General features: G+C 42.0%; 1 protein-coding gene across 1 annotated transcript in view; it reads left to right on the forward strand.

Moving 5' to 3' along the window:
• The window catches only part of LOC137444200 (ephrin type-A receptor 6-like), a 183,505-nt gene extending 166,493 nt beyond the window's left edge, over window positions 1-17,012 (forward strand). Inside the window, exons 4-5 of the mRNA XM_068144635.1 lie at window positions 14,003-14,074; window positions 16,812-17,012. Coding sequence (XP_068000736.1) covers window positions 14,003-14,074; window positions 16,812-16,897 — 158 coding nt within the window. The 3' untranslated portion in view covers window positions 16,898-17,012. The remainder of the gene's footprint in view (window positions 1-14,002; window positions 14,075-16,811) is intronic.
• The last annotated feature ends 3,572 nt before the right edge of the window (window positions 17,013-20,584 follow it).

The raw sequence follows: 20,584 nt of genomic DNA on the forward strand, positions 1-20,584 counted from the left end.
TATTTTCCTGCACAAGTATGGATCAAGAGTGAGACTGCAGCAGACCAGCTGGGAGGTAGCAGTATTTAGTAGGCAAGACTGAAATACATAGAGAAGTGCAGGTGCCACGACCAACTTGCCATAAATACTGCAGCTGTGTTAGTGCAGGACATAGCTGGGAACCTGCATTTGCTCCACCTGCAGCGTTGCATAGCAAAATATAGGTGTGTTAATAATGTCTTGATAGAGGACAGGATGCTGTACCAGCACCTTCAATACAGTCTGTGCTGTGCTCTTCCAGCATACTGTATGTGACAGGACAAGTGGATCCTGTCGTGGTTTGGTGTAGAGGAATAGCATAGATTAAACCACTGTGGAGGAGAATGAGATGACTGGTAATTGATTCATGTTTATGCAGCATGGGGACAGACTCATTGTCTACTGATTTGTACACAGATTTGTGAGACATTTTCATGTGTCTGTAAAATAAAATAGTAAGTCCTCTGATAGATTTTGCCTCCAGCTTTCCTGCAGCATGAAGTGCTATTATACCTGAAACAGGACAGCGTAGTGCATTATTTTACTGCTCCTTGTTCAGCTCCTGCACCATGCTGTTTATATTTAGTTTTGCTTTAGTTTAATTAACTTTTCACTGGAATGAGTTTTTCAACTACTAATGAGCAGCCTGTAATTTGCAGGTTGGTTTTTTTGGGGGTTGCTTTTTGGTTTTTTATTGACTGACAGATTTAATATTTGGTCAGAAAAAACCCTAGTAGATAAAAAAGATAAAAGGCTAAGGCTTTAATAGAAGATTAGGATTCTCTAAGACTCTGAGAATAATTACAGATCTAGTTGACCTATGAATATTTATGAATGTGTTAATTAAGGTATGTGTGAGTGTCTCTCATACTCATTAACCCTAGCATCTCCCAGGTGTTCATTGTATCTGTGTTAAGGACAACGCACAATTCAAGTGTATTGCCAAGGTGGTCTTTAAACCTATGTATTACAACAATGAGTAGCACGGGCTCCAGCAGCACACCATGCCAAAGGGCCACCTCTGTGGCTTCACTGTTTTCATCAATAATGCTAACAATTTCTTGAAGAGACAAAAAACAACTTTCTGAAATTGTATTTCTCAATTATTTTTTGGATTGATTTAGTAACTGTGTATCTGTTGTTACAAAATTCCTAACTAGTGATGAATGAGGGTTATTGAGGCAGAAGCTTGTTGCGTGAGCTGCTTCATTAAAATAAATATACTGAGATGTTTTTAGTATTTTCTGACATTGCCTTATTAATGACTATTTAAAACACATTTCAGCAATGTAGGTCTTAATTTGGAGAGGCTGAGGAGCTGTCTTCAGACTTGCAAGAGCAGTAGCCAGCTGAAGGTCCACGAGAAAGAACCATTTCTGAGTGCAGTGTCAGTGTTCATAAACACCCCCCCCCTTCAGCTGGACTGAGACATTAGAGCCTCTTAGGCTGAACCACTCCTTTAAATTCAGAGTGGAGTGTAGGATTGTTACCTAGTTGTATGTTTACAGAGAGTCACCTTAGCTAAGAAAAGTGAGTGTCATCAATTCAGCTAATAGAATATATATTTTTTTCTTACACTGAAACAGATTTAGAAATATTTTTTCCTCTTTCTGGAAGAATACTGTTAGCCACTGTGCTGTCTTGAGAAATTCACCCTTTGTGGACACTGACTCTGGTGCTTTCAGAACATTTTATGTTACACAGTTAGCCCTGTAGAGAGCCAAGACACAGATGTTTAATTAAACTATACACTTTGATTTGCTAACACAAGTGTCCTCAAAGTGTAACCAGTTGGTACTTGGATAGGAAGCCCTCTCTGGTTTGTCATAGTGTTTAATCCACTGTTAAAATGCACTGCCTTAGTCTTGGCTTAATCTCTCCTGCTTCTGTTTCTGGGTGATGGAAGTTCTTTTGTTTGTTGATTTTGTTGGTTGGGGTTTTTTGTCCTGTCCTTACTTCCTCCAATCCATCAAAAAGCTCTTTAGTACCTGTTGTTTCTTCCCTTTGAAAGTCCTCTACACTGTAATTAGAACACCACAAAGTCTTGTTTGTGATAAATAAATAAACAGATTGAGGTTGTTAAGATTCTGACCCTAGAACATTTTCTCCAGACTTCAAATATTTCCTAGCTTTCTTCTGTACTCTTCCTTGCTTTTCAGAAAGATGTTTCAAAATGTGGTCCTCACATCAGGATACAGAGTAGTAGCATTAAGACTCCCTCACCAAGATCTGCAAGGGCTGCCTTAGACTTTTCTCACACCAGCCTCTCAGCAGGAATGTCTGTTAACTGTGACGCTTACACGTATGGTTTCTATGGTACATTCTGCAACACTCGACGTGTGTCACACTCCTCTGCCAAAGGATTCATTGTGGAATAGTGGCAGAGAAGGAGGGGGCTAAAGGAAAGGAGAATGGGGAAAAGGAGAATTTTCAAGAACTGTAGTTGAATTTACTTTTCTGTACCAGGGCATAGCAATGTTTGTGTTGTTTTGGCATTAATATGGGTTTTAAACTGATCTGGGAAGATGCTAGTGACTGAATCACAGAGTGGTAGAGGTTAGAAGGGACCTCTGGAGATCACAGAGTCCAACCCCCCTGCCAAGGCAGGTTCACCTAGAGAAGGTCACACAGGAACACATCCAGGCAGAGGGACATTTCACTACAACTGTGGGCATCCAGTTCCAGTCACTGTCCTTGAAGAAGCAAGTGGTGACAACTGTATTATTGAATAAAAGTTAGTAAAGTCTGTGTGTTTCCTATTCTTAATGAAAACAAAAGAGGGTTAGGAAATAATCTTTCTTTTAAAAATTCACATTATATTCATTTTAAGAAAAGTTTTTAGCTGTAAGAGTATGCAGGACCTCTTAGGACAGTGGTAATCTAGCCTCTATGGAAATAATGGAAGCCAGAGATTAAAAAAGCCTTACTAATTACATCACCTTGCATGTCAGCAGTGGAAACTCTTGTTGTTTTCTGTGTATGCAAAACGTGGATTTAAACCAGCACAAGCCTGACTTCTGAGTTGCTGGCATAAAAAGATAACATTAAATATCACCTCTCAAGAACTGGGAACATGACTCAAATCTAATGACAACTGTGCTGGCTCCAAGAAGTCAGCTGCCCAGCTGCTGCAGGTCAGGTTAAAGCACTTGCCTCCTTGCCAGATGCTCTACAGGTCCTACAGAGTTGCCATGGGATGATCTCAGAAATACCTGCAAGCACCTGTGCCTCCATCTGCTGGACTGGGCTGATGAGGAAACTGTGTTTACTAAGCAACCACCTTCCTGTTTTGTCAGCTTTACAGGGTGCCCACATGGCTAACAAGTGACAGTGGTGGGAATCAAAAAGCATTGAGCCATGTGGAGGGAGGGTCTTTGTTATTAGTTGTTAGTCCTTAGAAGTAAATTCTATCTTCTTCCTGGACTTTAGTGTTTCCTCTCTCTTACTAGTCCCTTCAAGGAGAAGGGCCAGGGCCTGTTGTCCACAGTCTTTCCACAGGAATAGGAGCTGGAGCAGGAAATCTGGGTGGTGCTGTGGCCATACCCATGGTGGAGCATGGTCTGGGGGGGAATGCTCCTTGCCTAGGACAGGAGGCCTCTGAATGAGGGCAAAAAAGCTGCATATCACAGCATAATCTGGGGAGACTTATTCAAATTAAAGCTGCTTTATTAAATTACTCTTTATTCAGTGTGCAGTGATATTGTGCTGCTACCAGCTGCTACGAGAAGATTTAGCTGAAGATAGGCTTGAAGCAAGAAATGCTTGGTTTATTCATGATAAAGGTCTGCTAGTACTTACATTGCATTAGATTTTATTAACATTAAGCATAGTTGGATCTGTTTTGATGAATTTGCTCCATTTGCAACCTAGGACTCTCCTTAGACTGATCAAAAATATTGAAGTTCATAATCATCTCTTTTGCTTAAAGGGCATGAACAACTTCAAAGGATAGAATTATTTAAATGCCAGACTATCACACTGTGGTCATGTCCTCAAAGGAGAATGATTCTCTGCAATACAAAAGACCAAGGCTTTATTTCCATACAAACATTTCTTTCTCTAAAACTTGTCTTGTGATAAACATTATTGCTAGAGTTAACAGTAATTCTAGTATCAGTATTCCAAAAAGAGAACTTTCAAACACATCTTCAGTTGTGTTCACCTGCCTGTTTCCTTCTCTCATTTAAATTTTAAGCTTTTAAGTGTCCTAAGCTTTCATTTTTAGGCCACAACAACCCCATGCAGAGCTACAGGCTGGAGTCGGAGTGGCTGGAGAGCAGCCAGGCAGAAAGGGACCTGGGGGTGCTGATTGACAGCTGCCTAAACATGAGCCAGCAGTGTGCCCAGGTGGCCAAGGCAGCCAATGGCATCCTGGCCTGCATCAGGAATAGTGTGGCCAGCAGGAGCAGGGAAGTCATTGTACCCTTGTACTCAGCACTGGTTAAGCGACACCTTGAGTCCTGTGTCCAGTTCTGGGCCGCACAGTTTAAGAGAGACATTGAGACACTTGAACGTGTCCAGAGAAGGGCAACAAGGCTGGGGAGAGGCTTTGAGCAGGAGCCCTAATAGGAGAGGCTGAGGGAGCTGGGATTGTTTAGCCTGGAGAAGAGAAGGCTCAGGGGAGACCTTATTGCTGTCTACAACTACCTGAAGAGGCATTGTAGCCAGGTGGGAGTTGGTCTCTTCTCCCAGGCAACCAGCACCAGAACAAGAGGACACTGTCTCAAGCTGTGCCAGGGGAAGTTTAGGCTGGAGGTGAGGAGAAAGTTCTTCATGGAGAGTTGTTAGCCATTGGAATGTGCTACCCAGGGAGGTGGTGGAGTCACCGTTCCTGGAGGGGTTCAAGAGGGGACTGGACATGGCACTTGGTGCCATCACCTAGTCATGAGGTCTGTGGTGACAGGTTGGACTTGATGATCTTTGAGGTCTCTTCCAACCTTGGTGATTCTGTGATTCAGGGTTTGGGGTTTTGAGTTATATTTTCATAACAGAGTAGGTAAGGTGTGAACATTCATTTCAGGATAATTCTTTGTTAATTTAAAATAAAAACTTCTCTTAAAAAAAAAATAATTAAAGGAAACATTGGCTTACATAATGGTAGGGCTCTAAGAATTGCTTCTTCCATTTGTATAGAAATTTATTTTCTAGATCATAGGTTACACTGTTCTTTTTACACTTCACAAAATACATTTCCAAGTATAAATACTGCTAGTGGGAGCTATTGCAACTGTTTTCAAGGAAAACACATAACACACCTATTATCTTTTCTCTGATGACCTGGTAGAGAATTAAAAATGAAAGTAAGAGAAAACAAAAGTGCAAATTAGCAGCTAGTAATATGTAATGCTGGCCAAATAGCTTCCTTGTTTGGTTTGTTTGGGTTTTTTAATGGGAAGGAGAGGGTAGTGTTCTGTCATTATCATCAGCACTACATATTAACAAAATAGTCTTGGGGAAAAGTATTAATGTTTGTTTGTTTTAAAGGTACTATTGGAAGAACAAGTAACTGCATGGCCAGCTGGAGTGATTTTTATGTATCAATAATACCAGAAAACTGTATAAGATTAAAATATAATAAGCTATGCTTCTTCATAGGAAGAAAATGTTCTTCCCAGAAAGAGAGCTTGGCCATTGGCATGTGTTGCTCAGGGAGGTGGTGGAGTCACCATCCCTGGAGGTGTTTAGGAAGAGCCTGGATGAGGCACTTGGTGCCATGGTTTAGTTGAGTAGATGGTGTTGGGTGATAGGTTAGACTTTATGATCTCAAAGGTCTCTTCCAACCTGGTGAATTCTATTCTATTTGTTAAGATGCAACTATTCTTTTTTCAGTTGCCTCAGTAGGTGACTTTTCAAAGGAATTCAGCAGCATTTCAGAGTTGAGATGCTGGGCTGTTTTCTTGGTACCACCAGAGTGTTGTCTTAGCAGTGCTTAAACTAAGATTACAAAAGCTGTGCCCACTCCTGAAGATCATTCAAGTCAAAGATTTTTCTGGCAGTTTGTAAAGCAAATAATCTAGAGGGAAATCTTAAAAATAAAATTTTGTTTCAGCATTTGTATATCCGCACTTCTAGATGTAGGTTAGTGCTTCATTGTCTGTACCTATTCGAAGATAAACAAGTGTGGTGGTTGAAGTTTCCCCCCCAACATTAACTTTTGCCAGACCAACTCAGAAGCAAATGGAGCTTTATTTACAAGCACAATCTGCACTCTACAGTGGGATGCAATGAATGTGTACAAAATATACAGGAGTTACAATATTTACAGATATTTACAATTAATAAACAGCATAAGGACCCCCCTGGCCAAGGACTAGGCGAAGCTACCAGCTTCTCCCTCCTTAACCCCCTTATGCCCCTGCACAAAAGGGACAAGAGAAAGGAGCAGAGAAGTTAGACTTAGCCAAGGCCAGCCCAAAAGCAGGTTATCTCTCCCGAGCAAAGCAGCTGAGATCAGAAGAGAGAAAAGGGCAGAATTGTTATGGTAGAGCTCCTCTTGTTCCAGATATTTTCCCAATGAATTTGTTTAGAATAATCTTTTGTTTTCCTTTTCACACCCAAGAGTGATTGATTTATATTTTTCTACTTTTCTGCTCAAAATCTGTAACTGAATTTTAAAGGCATAGTCTGAAACCACCACCACAAGCTCCCACATTTCTCAGCAGGGATAGAGTAGAGGGGGGTTGCATAGCAGAATAGTTTATTTTTCAACTTGTGCACCACCATTCCTGGTCACCTGCTTGCTCTGGTTACTGATTGATGACTGCCATTGCCCACCAAGGTCATGGTGATGCTGTTTTAAACTTTGCTCTTAGCATGTCTTTTAACTTGTGCCATCCACACACTCAGAATTTGTTATATGAAAAGTTTTGTTTCTTGCTTACTGTAATATTTTATGGTTAACAAGGTAATAAGAAGTTCAAACATTTTACATTAAGATTACATTTGGTGGGAATGGGTGGAGGGGTCAGCACTTTTCAGGAGGCAGTCAGTGACCTATGACTCAGACTGATGATTGCTGACTTGCTCATATGTTAATGTAGGGTAATTATTCTAGTGACCTGAAGTTGAAACTCAACATATATATTCATTAATTCAGAATAAGATTCCTCATGGTTAATCTTGGCTGGGACATCTATTTCCAGAATACCATACAAGAGCCTTCCTGTAGCACTTTGCCAAAATAAAAGGTATGTTTGAGATGCACTCAAGCTAAGAGGGGCATCAGCAAAACCTCCATTCTGGACTTGCAAAGGGTAGACTTCAGATTATTAAAGAACTCACTCAGTACTTTGGGAAACAGCCCTTAAAATCCAAGGGGTCCAGGAGGGCTGCACCTACTTCAAGGAAGACATCTTGAAGACTCAGGACCAGGCTGTCTGTAGGAAGGTTGGGCATTCACTTCTCACAATGTCCCTTTGTCAATGATGCTTTCTGTAGAGAAGCATGACTGAGATTTCTAAGCCAGCTGGAATTGTTTTTTACCACTGTGTTTGCCACCGTGGGGAAGATACAGCCTTGTCCTGCCTCTCCTTCATGACATTTGTCTTGTGACTCACAAGAAGAGACTCTCACTTCCCAACCTGCTCTTCTTCAGAGGAGATTGATAAATGAATGCATTTTCCAGACCTGCTTTATTGCCTTTTTTTTTCCCCTCCTTTCCTTCCTTATTTCTGAAAGTAGAGCAGTGAGAGGGGAAAAAATAGCCTGCAAATGAGGCACAAAACAGAGATTTATTAGATGAGGAGAGCAGACTCCAGGGGCCTCGAGGTACAATCAGTGTAATTAGCATCATATCATCTGGCTAAACAGCTCCTGCTCTACCACCACCACTTCTGCACCCAGGCCAGAGCCAGGGACAAGACCCTCATCAGCCAAGACACCATCCAGAGGAGCTCAGCCCCAGCCAAGAGCCCCAGCCAGCACCCGTGGATGGGAGTGGAGAAGTCATCGATGTTAGCCCTAACAACCGGGGGGCCACCAGGCCCCCCGGCCTTTGTAGTCACCACCACCATCACCCAGTGTGCACCAGGGGCACTCACCAGAGATAAGAGGAGGATCCTCAGCCCAGATGGGCTCAGCTTAGGGCTGCTGCCTTTCCTGTGGGGATTAAATAGGGGAGTGGGTGGGGAGGGCAAAGTGGCCACAGCTGGGGTGGGAGGAGACTGCACCAGAGCTCAGGTGCTCTGGGTTTGAGGGGAAAAAGGGGCAAATGGGGCAGGTGAGGGTGTCAGGGAGTGATAGGACTGGGGGGAATGGAGCAAAACTAGAAATGGGTAGATTCAGATTGGATATTAGGGAGAAGTTCTTCCCCATGAGAGTGGTGAGAGACTGGCACAGGTTGCCCAGGGAGGTGGTGGAAGCCTCATCCCTGGAGGTTTTAAGGCCAGGCTGGATGTGGTTCTGAACAACCTGATGTAGTGTGAGGTCTCCCTGCCCATGGCAGGGGGGTTGGAACTGGATGAGCCTTGAGGTCCCTTCCAAACCCAACAATTCTATGATTCTAAAGCAATTTTGCAGCTTAGGCTGGATGTTCAGAAGAAATTCTTCCCAGAAAGAGAGATTGGCCATTGGAATGTGCTGCCCAGGGAGGTGGTGGAGTCACTATCCCTGGAGGTGTTTAGGAAGAGCCTGGATGAGGCACTTGGTGCCATGGTTTAGTTGAGTAGATGGTGTTGGGTGATAGGTTGGACTGGATGATCTTGAAGGTCTTTTCCAACCTGGTTAATTCTGTGATTCTGGGATCATCCTAGGGTGCTGAGAGAGCTGGCAAATGAGCTGCCAAGCCACTCTCCATTTTTCACCAGTCCTGGCTGACTGGAGAGGTCCCAGAAGACTGGAAGCTGGCCAACGTGGTGCCCATCCACAAGAAGGTCCGGTTGGATGAGCCGGAGAATTCCAGACTTGTCAGCCTGACCTCGGTGCCAGGCAAGATTGTGGAACAGGTCATCTTGAGTGCAATCACACAGCACTTACAGGATGGCCAAGGGATCAGGCCCAGTCAGCATGGATTTAGGAAGGACAGGTCCTGCCCGAGTTATCTAATCTCCTTCTAAGCCCAGGTGACTGCCTGGTGGATGTGGGGCTGGCTGTGGATGTAGTCTACCTGGACTTCAGAAAGGCTTTTGACACTGTCCCCCACAGCAAACTCCTGGCCAAGCTGTCAGCCCATGGCTTGGACAGCAGCACTCTGAGCTGGGTTAGGAACTGGCTGGAGGCTGAGCCCCATTTGCCCCTTTTTCCCCTCAAACCCAGAGCACCTGAGCTCTGGTGCAGTCTCCTCCCACCCCAGCTGTGGCCACTTTGCCCTCCCCACCCACTCCCCTATTTAATCCCCACAGGAAAGGCAGCAGCCCTAAGCTGAGCCCATCTGGGCTGAGGATCCTCCTCTTATCTCTGGTGAGTGCCCCTGGTGCACACTGGGTGATGGTGGTGGTGACTACAAAGGCCGGGGGGCCTGGTGGCCCCCCGGTTGTTAGGGCTAACATTGATGACTTCTCCACTCCCATCCACGGGTGCTGGCTGGGGCTCTTGGCTGGGGCTGAGCTCTTCTGCGTGGTGTCTTGGCTGGTGAGGGTCTTGCCTCTGGCTGATGATGATGGACTCAATCCCCTCATCCAGGTCATTGATACAGATATTAAAGAACTTGGAGCCTAGTGCTGATCCCTGGGGGACACCACTAGTGCCTGAACACCAGTGTTGGGATAGCAGTAGCTTTGTAACTTTTTTTGTGCTGCTTATATTCTGTGCATGCTGAGGTGAGGGCTTATTCATGAAAAGAAAACAGCAAGCTGATTCTGAAATGAGCTTTAATTCAATATATGGAAGGAAAGGAGTAGGTTGCCCATCAAACAATATTTTCTCTTTCAGTGGCAAATAGTAACAGAAGGATTTTCAATTGGATAAAATCATATGAGTAATGTAAGGAGGATCTCAAATTGCCTGCTACTTAGAACTAGAAGAAAATTGCAAATGTGGTTGGCAGAGCCCTCACTGCAAGAACTATTTCAATACGCAAGCCCAAGCAGGTAGACAGTTAATATATCAGCTATGAAACAATTCTTGGGTGTTTGCTCTGTTTCTCTATTTCTAAACTTCAGAAAATGTGAATCTTTTTTGAAGTAATTAAATAATAATCATCAAAGGAGTTGGCATCCCCCATCTAAATAGTTTGTGCATAAAATGGTTTGGGTTGGAAGGGACCTTTAAGATCATATAGTTCCAACATCCCCTGCTACGGGTAGGGACATCTTCCACCCGACTGGGTTCCTCAAGGCCCCATCCAGCCTGGCCTTAAATGTTTCCAGAGGGGTGGCATCCACAACTTCCCTGGGCAACCTGTTCCAGTGTCTCACCACCCTCACTTGAAAGAATTTCTTTCTAATATCCAGTCTGTATCTACCATGTTCCAACTTAAGGACATTCCCTCCTGTCCTAACACTACAAGCCCTTGTAAAAAGTCCCTCCCCAGGTTTGTTATATGTCCCTGTGAGGTTCTGAAGGCTGCTGTAAGGTCTCCCTGGAGCTTTATCTTCTCCAGGCTGAAGTGACCCAACTCTTATAGCTTTGTAGTTGAGGGCTTTTTGAGTGGTTTAGGGACTATTTCACATCTATTTCTTCTACTAAAAAGAGTAGCAATACAACCTCTTACTGGAAAATGTCTTGAGCTGCTTTATAACTATGCTGTGCTGGGGAAACTTCTTAATACATGACCAGTGATCTAAAAAGGTCATTTTCCATGGTTACCTTTCTGAATTATAGCTGAAAATTTGTCACCACTAACATTTAACACATGTCAGCTGATGCAAACAAAACGAGACTCGTACTCTAATGAAGATGCTTCAGTGACTGTTTCCAAAAGTTTCATCTGTTCTTACCAACATCTGAAGTACCAGGGGTTTGCTGCAAATATGTAATCCATTTGCTCTCAACAGGTATCATAATATTTCTAGTCTTAAATGACCTCTAGAGTGAGAAACAGTACTGAACCTGACTGTTCCTGGAGACAGCCTCCCTCAAGAGAAGCTACTGCTGCTAGATGGCTCTAGTGTAGGTGCTCTTGCTTTTACAGTTTAGAGACTGCTTTACTACTCAGTGAAGCATTTTACATGTGGAATAAATGTGGCAATGGTTGTTACAAACCTACCTTGTTAAACCAGCAAAAAGACAGAATAGATGTAGAGTTGACAACTACCCATATCAGCATGCCTGGCAAAATGTAAATACATGAGCATGATCTGCCAGCTCCCATGAATAGAATAGACCAGGTTGGAAGAGACCTTCAAGATCATCGCATCCAACCTATCAACCAATCCAACCCACCTATACAACTAAACCATGGCACCAAGCACCCCACCAAGTCTCCTCCTGAACACCTCCAATGACGGCAACTCCACCACCTCCCCAGGCAGCCCATTCCAATGGGCAATCACTGTCTCTGTATAGAACTTCTTCCTAAATTAATTAATGTAATTAATGAGGGAGGACACTATTGACAACCATTTCCATCAGTTCAGAAATGGTCTGGGCAGTGACCTGGCCACAGCTGCAGTTTGCCATTCATATCCCAAAACTACCAATATCCCTGTCACTGTGGATATCCACGTTGCAGGTCACCATAACATTACTGTGCCCTTAGGTGACGCCATGCTCCACATGAGGAAAGCATTTCATATATGAACATACTGAGGGAGCATCAGAAGAATGTATTTGATTTAAAGACTGTAAGTACCCTCAGCTTGTGATTCACAGCAGCTTAAAAAGTCAGGATTCAAATAGTCTCAGATAGCATTGATTTAATAGGGCTGAGGTTCTGCCTAAGGATGCCATCCCTGGAGTTTCTGCAGAGAAAAAGATTTTCAGTCTCTGTGAGGTATGTCATTTATGTGCAACTGAACCACAGATTATAAGGTTAGATATAAAAAAGTCAAGGGGATTTACTATGACTTCAACCTAATAAACAGCATGTGCTATCAAAATATATTTTTTTTTATGCCAAGTGGAAGGAACAGCAGCAAGGAAGCATGCATGTTATCTTCTACTGATGACTTGCAAGACTGAAAGATAGGCAGGCAGCTTTGGGGCATGTGGGTCACTGTAATTTCAATTTAAACTATTTAAACCATTTTGCCCAGAAAGAAGAATAAAATGGTTTTCATTTGTATGACTTTAAATATAAAATGTATTTCTGTAGAAACACTGGAACATTTGCATCATAAGGCATTCTCTAACAAATCAGCACTGAAATATGCAAGTGAAGCATCATACTGGCAGAAAGTTGATATGCATGTTAAAAAGATTAAAGGAGTAACCTCTTACAAAATTATACTCTTCTGTCCAGACCCACTGTGCCTTAAAATGTCTCCTGTTCATTTTGGTTTTGTAGCTGAAACAGAGGAGGTTTTTGTGCAAGGACAGAAATTCCCCTATTGTTCTCCTCCTCTCACTATTTTCCTATAATTTTGTTTGGTCATATTGCTCCTTATAAGAGGTCTCCTATTGCACTCACTATTCGGTGGATCAGCTTATGAGGAAATAAAAATCAATACAGCCAACTTAATTGGGATATATGTATATTTAGTATAATGTGATAAAACACTCCTGAAATTCCAGTCTGGCCTAGGAACAGATACTACTTTAAGCTCTATCCTGTATGTTAGGTATTACAAAATGACTAATAAATGCTTCAAAATATTATTAGAAATATTGTCAAAGAACATTAAGATGTGGCGAGCCATAAGCGTGGGTGCCTCCAGAGATGCAGGCCGAGCTGACATGTCTCGTGCATTCAGATCTTGTCACAAATCCTGATGGTGACAATAGCAACCAGCTTTCCACCTCACAGAGAAAAGGTCTGTCATTTTACAACCTTGCCAGCTGAAAAACTTCTTCTGCTCTTTCTGTGACAGGTGTCTTGTCCCACACTGCAGTTTCAGATCATTGAGATCCTCCTCCATTCATTTAGTTCATCTGTGGTTTGGCAGCTGTCACATATTTATCCCTTGTTCAAAACACTGGTCTGAGCACCAGCCAAGTGACGCTCATCAGGTGGTTGGGAGCAGACAGTGTAACACACCTTATCTTGAGTCTGGAATGCTTTTTCACCCCTACTAGAAAAATTCCACTCATTATAAATTAAACTTTAATTCATGGAGAAAGAAAATATACAAAAATAAACCAAAGAATTAAATGAGTTTGGTCTCTGCCTGTGGAGCACTTTTCTTAGGACTGGCTGAGATTGTTTAGTTCTATTTTTTTAGGCAAAGCTCAATATTTCCCATTGTCTTTAAGGGCCACTTAAGACTGGCTGTCAAGTAAACCACTTTTTTTTCATTGCAGGTAAAAGGAAAATTGTTATTTAGACTTAGAAAACCTCAGGATACCTAGCAGGTGGAAATTTTAAAGTAAACTTCAGTCCCTGGTAAGTCACCAGGAATGGGGAGTGGTGAAGAGTTCTTTTCCAGAGCTTTATGAATCACAAGTGGTGCACTCAGGAAAGGCATAGCTTGCTATCAGCTGTGTCCTTCTGTTGCTTTCCAGCATGAACATATGTGCAAATATTTTCCTGTTCTTTCACTGTCTCTTCTCTTGGTTCAGCATAGTACATAGATGATCCTTTCCTTCCTGAGGAAAGCCTGGATCTGCTGGTCCTTGACATCTCTAGGTAAAACAGAGCTGGCTCAAAAGCAGGGAGATGTCTGTGAGTGTTGCCCACAGGGAGCTGCAGGTCATTTGTTCTGCCTGTGGCTGAGGAGATGGGCTTTGGCTCTTCTCTATTTCTGCTCTCAGCAAAGTCCAGGTTACAACAGAGGCAAACCCTGGTCCAAATCACATTATCTCCATGCATTGTTGTTCAAAGCAGAAAGCCTTTTTCTCAGATACTTCACCTTGTCTTTCTGTGATACTTCCTCTCCACCAGCACCAGTCCTTCCTACCGGTGTACAGGTCCCATCTGCCACTGATCCTTTTTCATTCGTTGCTTCTCCAGAGGCTCAAGCTGTGGAGCAGGAGAGGTTGTGGGAAACACTCCTAGGAGGAGGACAGCAGGAAACCCTGCCAGGTATGCCAGGTGAAATAAAGTAGTTACTCCTCTCTGCCAGTTCTTACACCCCTCTGAACCCCCACCTCTCTGCTCAGAGAGCTGATTAACTTAAAGCAGCTGTCTATACAGCTGTGTCCCACACAGACAGTGTGGGAGACCCGTTGTTCCCCAGCTGTGTGACTGGATGGAAAAGTGGAAAATGGGAGAAAGGAGCTGCAACTGAACACTGAGGTAGAAATAAATAAGTCTATGATTTAATTGTTTGTACAACATAATCTTTTAAATACTATGTCAGGGTTTTGCTTAAGTGTATATGAAATTTTAAATATGCCCACATAGGCATAAACAATAAAAGGAAAAATGAATGATGCCTTTTTTTCTCTGATGCTGAATTTCAACCCTGAGAGGATTTCACTCTCAAAATTACAAATCATTGCTGCATTACCATTATAAAATAAATGTGAGTCATCATGTGCAATGTAATTCCTGAAGGGACTGGATGATCTCATGTGATTCAAATATTTTTGTGTTCACAAACAGAGCGAGTACAACAGTTTGTCATGGTATTGGCCAACTAATTTTTCAGGAATTACCTTTTCCAGTTTGTTTTAGCAGTAGCTATGATGTACACAGTCTGGCTTCCATCTCCTAAAGAGAATGTAGTTTGAGTAGGTGTTACTCTGAAATGGGTTTTGAATACTGCTGTTTTCAGGTTGTTTGCTGTTGTATACTTTGAAGAGAGGAACTGTCCATGTGTGAAGCTTTTATTTCGCTTCTTTCTTTCGCTATGCTTTCTTCCAAGTTAAAAAAACAAACATAAAAATTCTGCCTTTTAGTGTCAGCAACTACAGTACAATCAGCAAGTTCATGAATTAAAAAACTCAGTGATTAAAAAATATCCTTAAGTGTATGTGACAAGGAAGCCTGTCACACTCACTGTCTCTCACTAGCTTTCCAGGAACAAGTGTGTTGAAGCTGTGAGCAAGAATCTAAGCCTGAGTCCTAAGTTTTTATGTTACCTGGCTCCCAGTAGCAGCCTTTGGAAAAATGTGGCTTGTTGCGCTCCCTCGAAAGCCAGGCTACCAGCTTTAACATTCTAGAGGCTAAATTTCATTTGAAGGGGATATTTGCAACAGCAAAACATTTCATCAGTGTTGGTATGTGTAGCTCCGAAAGAAGTGATCCTCAGGCACTAAAAATGGCTAGCAACTTGTTTTTTCTGAAGATAGGGAAGTTGTTTTGCAGACAAACAGAAAACAGAGCAGCACCAGATGTGCTTCCTATCACCAGCCAGTATCCCTCTCCTGGAGTCCAGTGCCTATCTCCATCAGGGAGGTCTCCATGCCTGCAGCAAACTGCTTTTCAAACGAAAGGAGTTCATGCTCTGATTAACTGAATTAGCCAATGCATTGATCAGAGATGGCACACTTTCTTCCGCATTCAAAATTTCTATAGTCTGAGTGGCAGCATAGATTTTCAAGATATATAGGTTGTCACTATTACCTAGTGTCAAACCCTCCACTCCTCAGCAGAATCCGAATAAAACCAGGCAGTGGAGAAGTAGTATATAATATAATAGAATTGAAGTCAACTGCAATTTTGAATGTTAGCTGATGCAATGTAAATTCAGGGCACTACACCTCAGTGATGGGGGTGAGATTGCAAAATACAATACAAATAACCACTAAAGTCCAGTGTTCCCTCAGAGAGAAGCCTTCACTTCTCACATGGAGGCAGTTTACAATTCTTTTTCACAGACTGACAAAGTCTGTGTCATATCAAAGTCAGCTACTTTTTCCCACTAGAGACTATTTCCATTTTCATTTAGGATATTCTTTGCAAATAATACTAAGATACTCAGATACTTATCTTGCACAGTAAGATGACATACTTCATGAAAAGACTTGTAGCACATTGTGCCTTGATATATGAATATATATTTAGAGTTATTCCAGAATACCCAGCCGTGGTTCAGGTGTCAGGAGAAATTCCTCTTAAGCAGTCCTTGATCCTGCAATATGATTGTGCGTGCATATACATGCAATATAGAACTGAAACAGGGATCTTTGCAAAGCAAGGCACCTTCTGTCTTTCTTACTTGTTCCAATTCAGTCATGCCAGGAAATTAGTATGCTGATATAGCAGAGTTAGTGGACTGCTCTGTTAGACAAGTATACTTCTCAACAATGTAAGACATGAAGACATCATAAGACATAGCAATACAATCACAAAAATCTGCTTGTGGATTAAGATAGGAGGCTGAATATGTCTACATAACAAGCTGACAGCAAAAAGCACCTTCAGTCAATAACTGCACTGTAACTTTCTCCTCACTCCCTCTCCCTTTGGACTGTTTGGTTGGGGTTTTTTTATGCAAAGTGGATGCAATTAATGGGCTTTAGAATCTCTTTTTTTATACAGAAGAGTCTTTAATGGCTAGCCATATATCTTGACTGAAGCATGCAAGTGAGTGTAGTGTCAGGTTGTTCTTCTTCTGTACTTGCAGGAGGATGCTAAACAACAGCATCAGATAAAATGTAAATGTCTTTCTGCAGTAGCAGCCTATGGTATTTGCAGGTTGCCCTTTGCTGTCTGATGAAGACAAAACTGTATCCTCTTTCCATTCTTGATATTTAAAAGGTGAACATTGAAGGGCAGTGCAATAATTACCAAGAAAAGAATACAAACCATTTTTAGATAATAAGCCTTTAGAAAATAATTAATTTCATTGCTGATTTTCTATACTTTTGGTTAGTGAACTGTACACTTCCGGTAAGCTCTTCAGCAGTTGTTGTCAGTGGTGGTGAGGAATCAACCAAGGTATTAACCTGTACTGTTTAGAAGACTTCCAGCACTCCTTCACCTTTGGGCCAGCTACCACGATAGAAGATCAGCAGAATGGAAAATCCACTTAAGCACTTTGTTTATACGATGTGATATATTTATCCATATAGAAAGAAAGAAATAATAAATGTATGAGCTTGTGTATGGGAGGATTGTGACTATACAACAGTGTGTCTTATGCCGGTAGGGCTGCCACAAGGCTTTTCCAGCTAGTATTTCTCTGCTCTCTTCCCTTGCTGTATCCTATCCGGGTTGATTAGTTTAAAACCTTTTAAATCCATCTTAGAAACAAATACAGGATTATTCATTTGGTGGAAAGGATCAGCTGCATTATAGGCTTGGCTGGACACAGAAGCCAAGGAAAAGCCACCAATCAGTACTGGTGGCCAGTAAGAGTAATTCAGGTGGGGGCACAGCACTAACAATTTTAAAAATGGGGAAATGCCAAATGGCAATGTGGACTGGGGTAGTGAAAAACCAGGGAACTCAAGGACAGAAATTGCTGCAGGATTTCAGCTGTGCCACAAGGGACTTGGGGAGGGACTGGGGAGTTAGTGGGGACAGGCCAACCTTGGCATGTCTGATTTGATTTTGAGGCAAGAAGTTGGAGATCCACACTATAAGTATCAGACCCTGGCACCCTTTGAAGCAAAGCAAACCAACCAAAGCCCTCACCCAAACATCAAAACCCACAAACAAACAAGAGTAATTTTGACATGAGGTTACAGTGTTTTATTCTGCTTTATGCTTAAGTTCTGCTTTTGGTGTGTTTCCAACTACCTGGAAGTCAGAAGGGAAGCCTTCCTGTCTCAGGATGGGTATGTTCCAGTGTACAGAGACAGAAGTGTCAAAGAAGACCCACATATGCCACGGGGGGGGGGGGGGGGGGGGGGGGGGGTCTGCCATCATGGACATGTGGTGGGACTACTATGCTACCTTTCCCCAGCTTGCAATATGCTATCTTGCAACATCACAGTTGTAAGAATAGGAAGTGGTGCTATGTGGGATGAATGTGCAGAGAAAGTAAAACTTTCTTCTAAATGCTTTCTAATTTTGTAGCGTCTGTCTTAGTAGCAACATATGTAGAGGAGAGGAGGGTAGGTAAATTGCTTCTATTCTAACCGCAAAATCAGTCCATACTTCAGTTCTGCATCCTTTTTAGCTTCTTACTTAAGTCTTTAGTCTGTATAGTTCCTTTTATGCCATGCAATTCCTCACAAAGCTGAGTCTCTCTTCCCTGCCCGGTGCACCCTTCCTTTCTTCTGCAGTCTCTTCTGAGCTTCGTTAATTGAGAGTCTTCACCCACACTGTTGGAAAATTTGGCTATATAGGTAGGTCTTCATTATCTTTAGTTTTTGGCACCCTTCCTTACAGATTCATTTCCTCCTTTCTGTAGATGGGCACCTTTTTTTGTCTTTTTAAGACATAGTTAGATCTTTCTTATTTTGTAAGTCACAGACTTTATGATGTCTTTTAACTTTATTAATGTTGCATGAAATGATGGGTAAATTTGGTAAGAGATAAATCCCCTTGCATTCTAGCAGCCCTCAGAGATTAGAGGGGCTAGTTGTGGCTGGACTTATCTATTAATAGGAATGCCAGTTAGGATGAGTTGCTATACATCCAACACCACACACTAACAGCCTTATTGTAGGTCTTGTTCCCTTCAAAGGAAGCAGTTGAGGGCACAAAGAACACAATTGCCCCATGACTATATGTCCAGCACCAGATGCAGGAACAGCCCAGTTTTGCTGTAGGTTCAGTTGCATTTAGTAGTCAGATGCAAAACTAAGATGGTTTATTTACACTTCCAACATATATTTGGATTCTTTACAATTGCCAGTGTCAAGCACTTAGCTTCAGAAATCTCTGATGTAGAGATCTAAGAAAATAAAATTGCAATTACACACATAAAATGGAATAGAATTAACCAGGTTGGAAAAGACCTTTGAGATCATAAAGTCCAACCTATCACCCAACACCATCTAATCAACTAAACCATGGCACCAAGTGCCTCATGCAGCCTCTTCTTCAACACTTCCAGTGATGGTGACTCCACCACCTCCCTGAGCAGCACATCCCAATGGCCAATCTCTCTTTCTGGGAAGAACTTCTTCCTAACATCCAGCCTGAACCTCCCCTGGCACAACTTGAGACTGTGTCCTCTTGTTCTGATGCTAGTTGCCTGGGAGAAGAGACCAATTCCAACCTATCTACAACCTCCCTTCAGGTTGTTATAGACAGGAATAAGGTCTCCCCTTAGCCTCCTCTTCTCCAGGCTAAGCAACCCCAGCTCCCTCAGCCTCTCCTCACAGGGCTGTGCTTCAGATCCCTGCTCAGCCTCATTGCCCTTCTCTGGACGCGTTCAAGAGTCTCAATATCCTTCTTAAGTTGATGTCTTCTGCCAGGAAAAATCACCTTCTGCCAGGAAAAGTTGATTGTAGCTGGGAATAGTTAACCGCTGGCCCAAATCTACATTTCTCCTTGATGTCATAGAACACAGGCAGCTGGGTCTTCACCCAGTGTGTGCCTGTTTTAGTCCTGGATACTTGTATAAGTTATAAGCTTCCCTATTTTCAATATCTGTGCTTCCAACAGCTCTCTTAGTTACCAATTTTTTGGTCATCATGTAGTACTAAACAACTCATTTTCCTGTGCTTTTACCTGTCTCAAATTCAATTCCTTTTGATTTGACTCATATTTTAGTACATATTTTGCAATAGCCATTTTACAAGTAATAAGCAGCTAGATTTCTGGCCATAAAATAATAAAAGTCAGATTTTCCCTATTTCAACAGTAATGGTGCTTATCTTCCATTATGGTTTACAATTTCCAAAGAAATTAAGATGTTTATTGGTTGCAACTGGGTAGCATCTTTTTATTCCCTGAAAAGAGGTAGCGTTGAGGTTCTTTAATATGTCCTGTATTTGGTCAGAAAGCTCTGTAAGACTGCGGATTTTATATCTGTGTAAGAAAGAACCACTACAGTGTGCTTTTTTTAAATAATAAAGGCTAATAACAGTCTCATTTTAAGCAAATATTTCAAAGATTCGCTGGCAGTTTTCATCCTTGCTTCATTAAATTGTAAAAAGAGCAATGTATTTTTTTACAGCCCACAAAGCAATACCTCAAAACTTCAAGGTATTATTTTTTAAGATGAAGAATATACACTCCCCAAGTTGTCACTCACTAAGCTTGAATCACAAGTGGCTGCGTTATTTCTACAGTGCTATGTGAGTATAACATGCCATTTGTTTCTACGCCTTTATAAACAAAAAGCAGAACTTGGTTTAGTCAGAACTCTGAGCAGGCTTATTGAAAAAGGGGGAAAACAAAAGAAAGTTCAGTATATATTTCAAGCATAGAGTAAACAATGTTTTCAGTGTTTACCTGAAGGTAACTGCTCAAAGCATGTCAGAGTCATGTTAGGATGCTGAGTTGCATTGAATAAAGTGGAAAGCTACAAGTGACAATGAATTAATCTGAAATATTTGTGTTTGAATGGGTGTTTTATATTACTGTGTTATCAGGATACACATAAAAAATTCATCAGACCTTAAGAGTGAAATAAGTGGCCTTCATGAGATCTATTTGTACTTTTTAGATTAGGTCAAAGTATGGCTTATCAAATCAGAAAGTCTTCATCTGAGTTGTTTCTAATCAGGTTGTATAGAGCTGATGAAT

The sequence above is a fragment of the Melanerpes formicivorus genome, unplaced genomic scaffold, assembly GCF_026170545.1.
Source record: "Melanerpes formicivorus ecotype bairdi unplaced genomic scaffold, bMelFor1.0.p_v2 SCAF_11, whole genome shotgun sequence".
Lineage (NCBI taxonomy): Eukaryota > Metazoa > Chordata > Aves > Piciformes > Picidae > Melanerpes > Melanerpes formicivorus.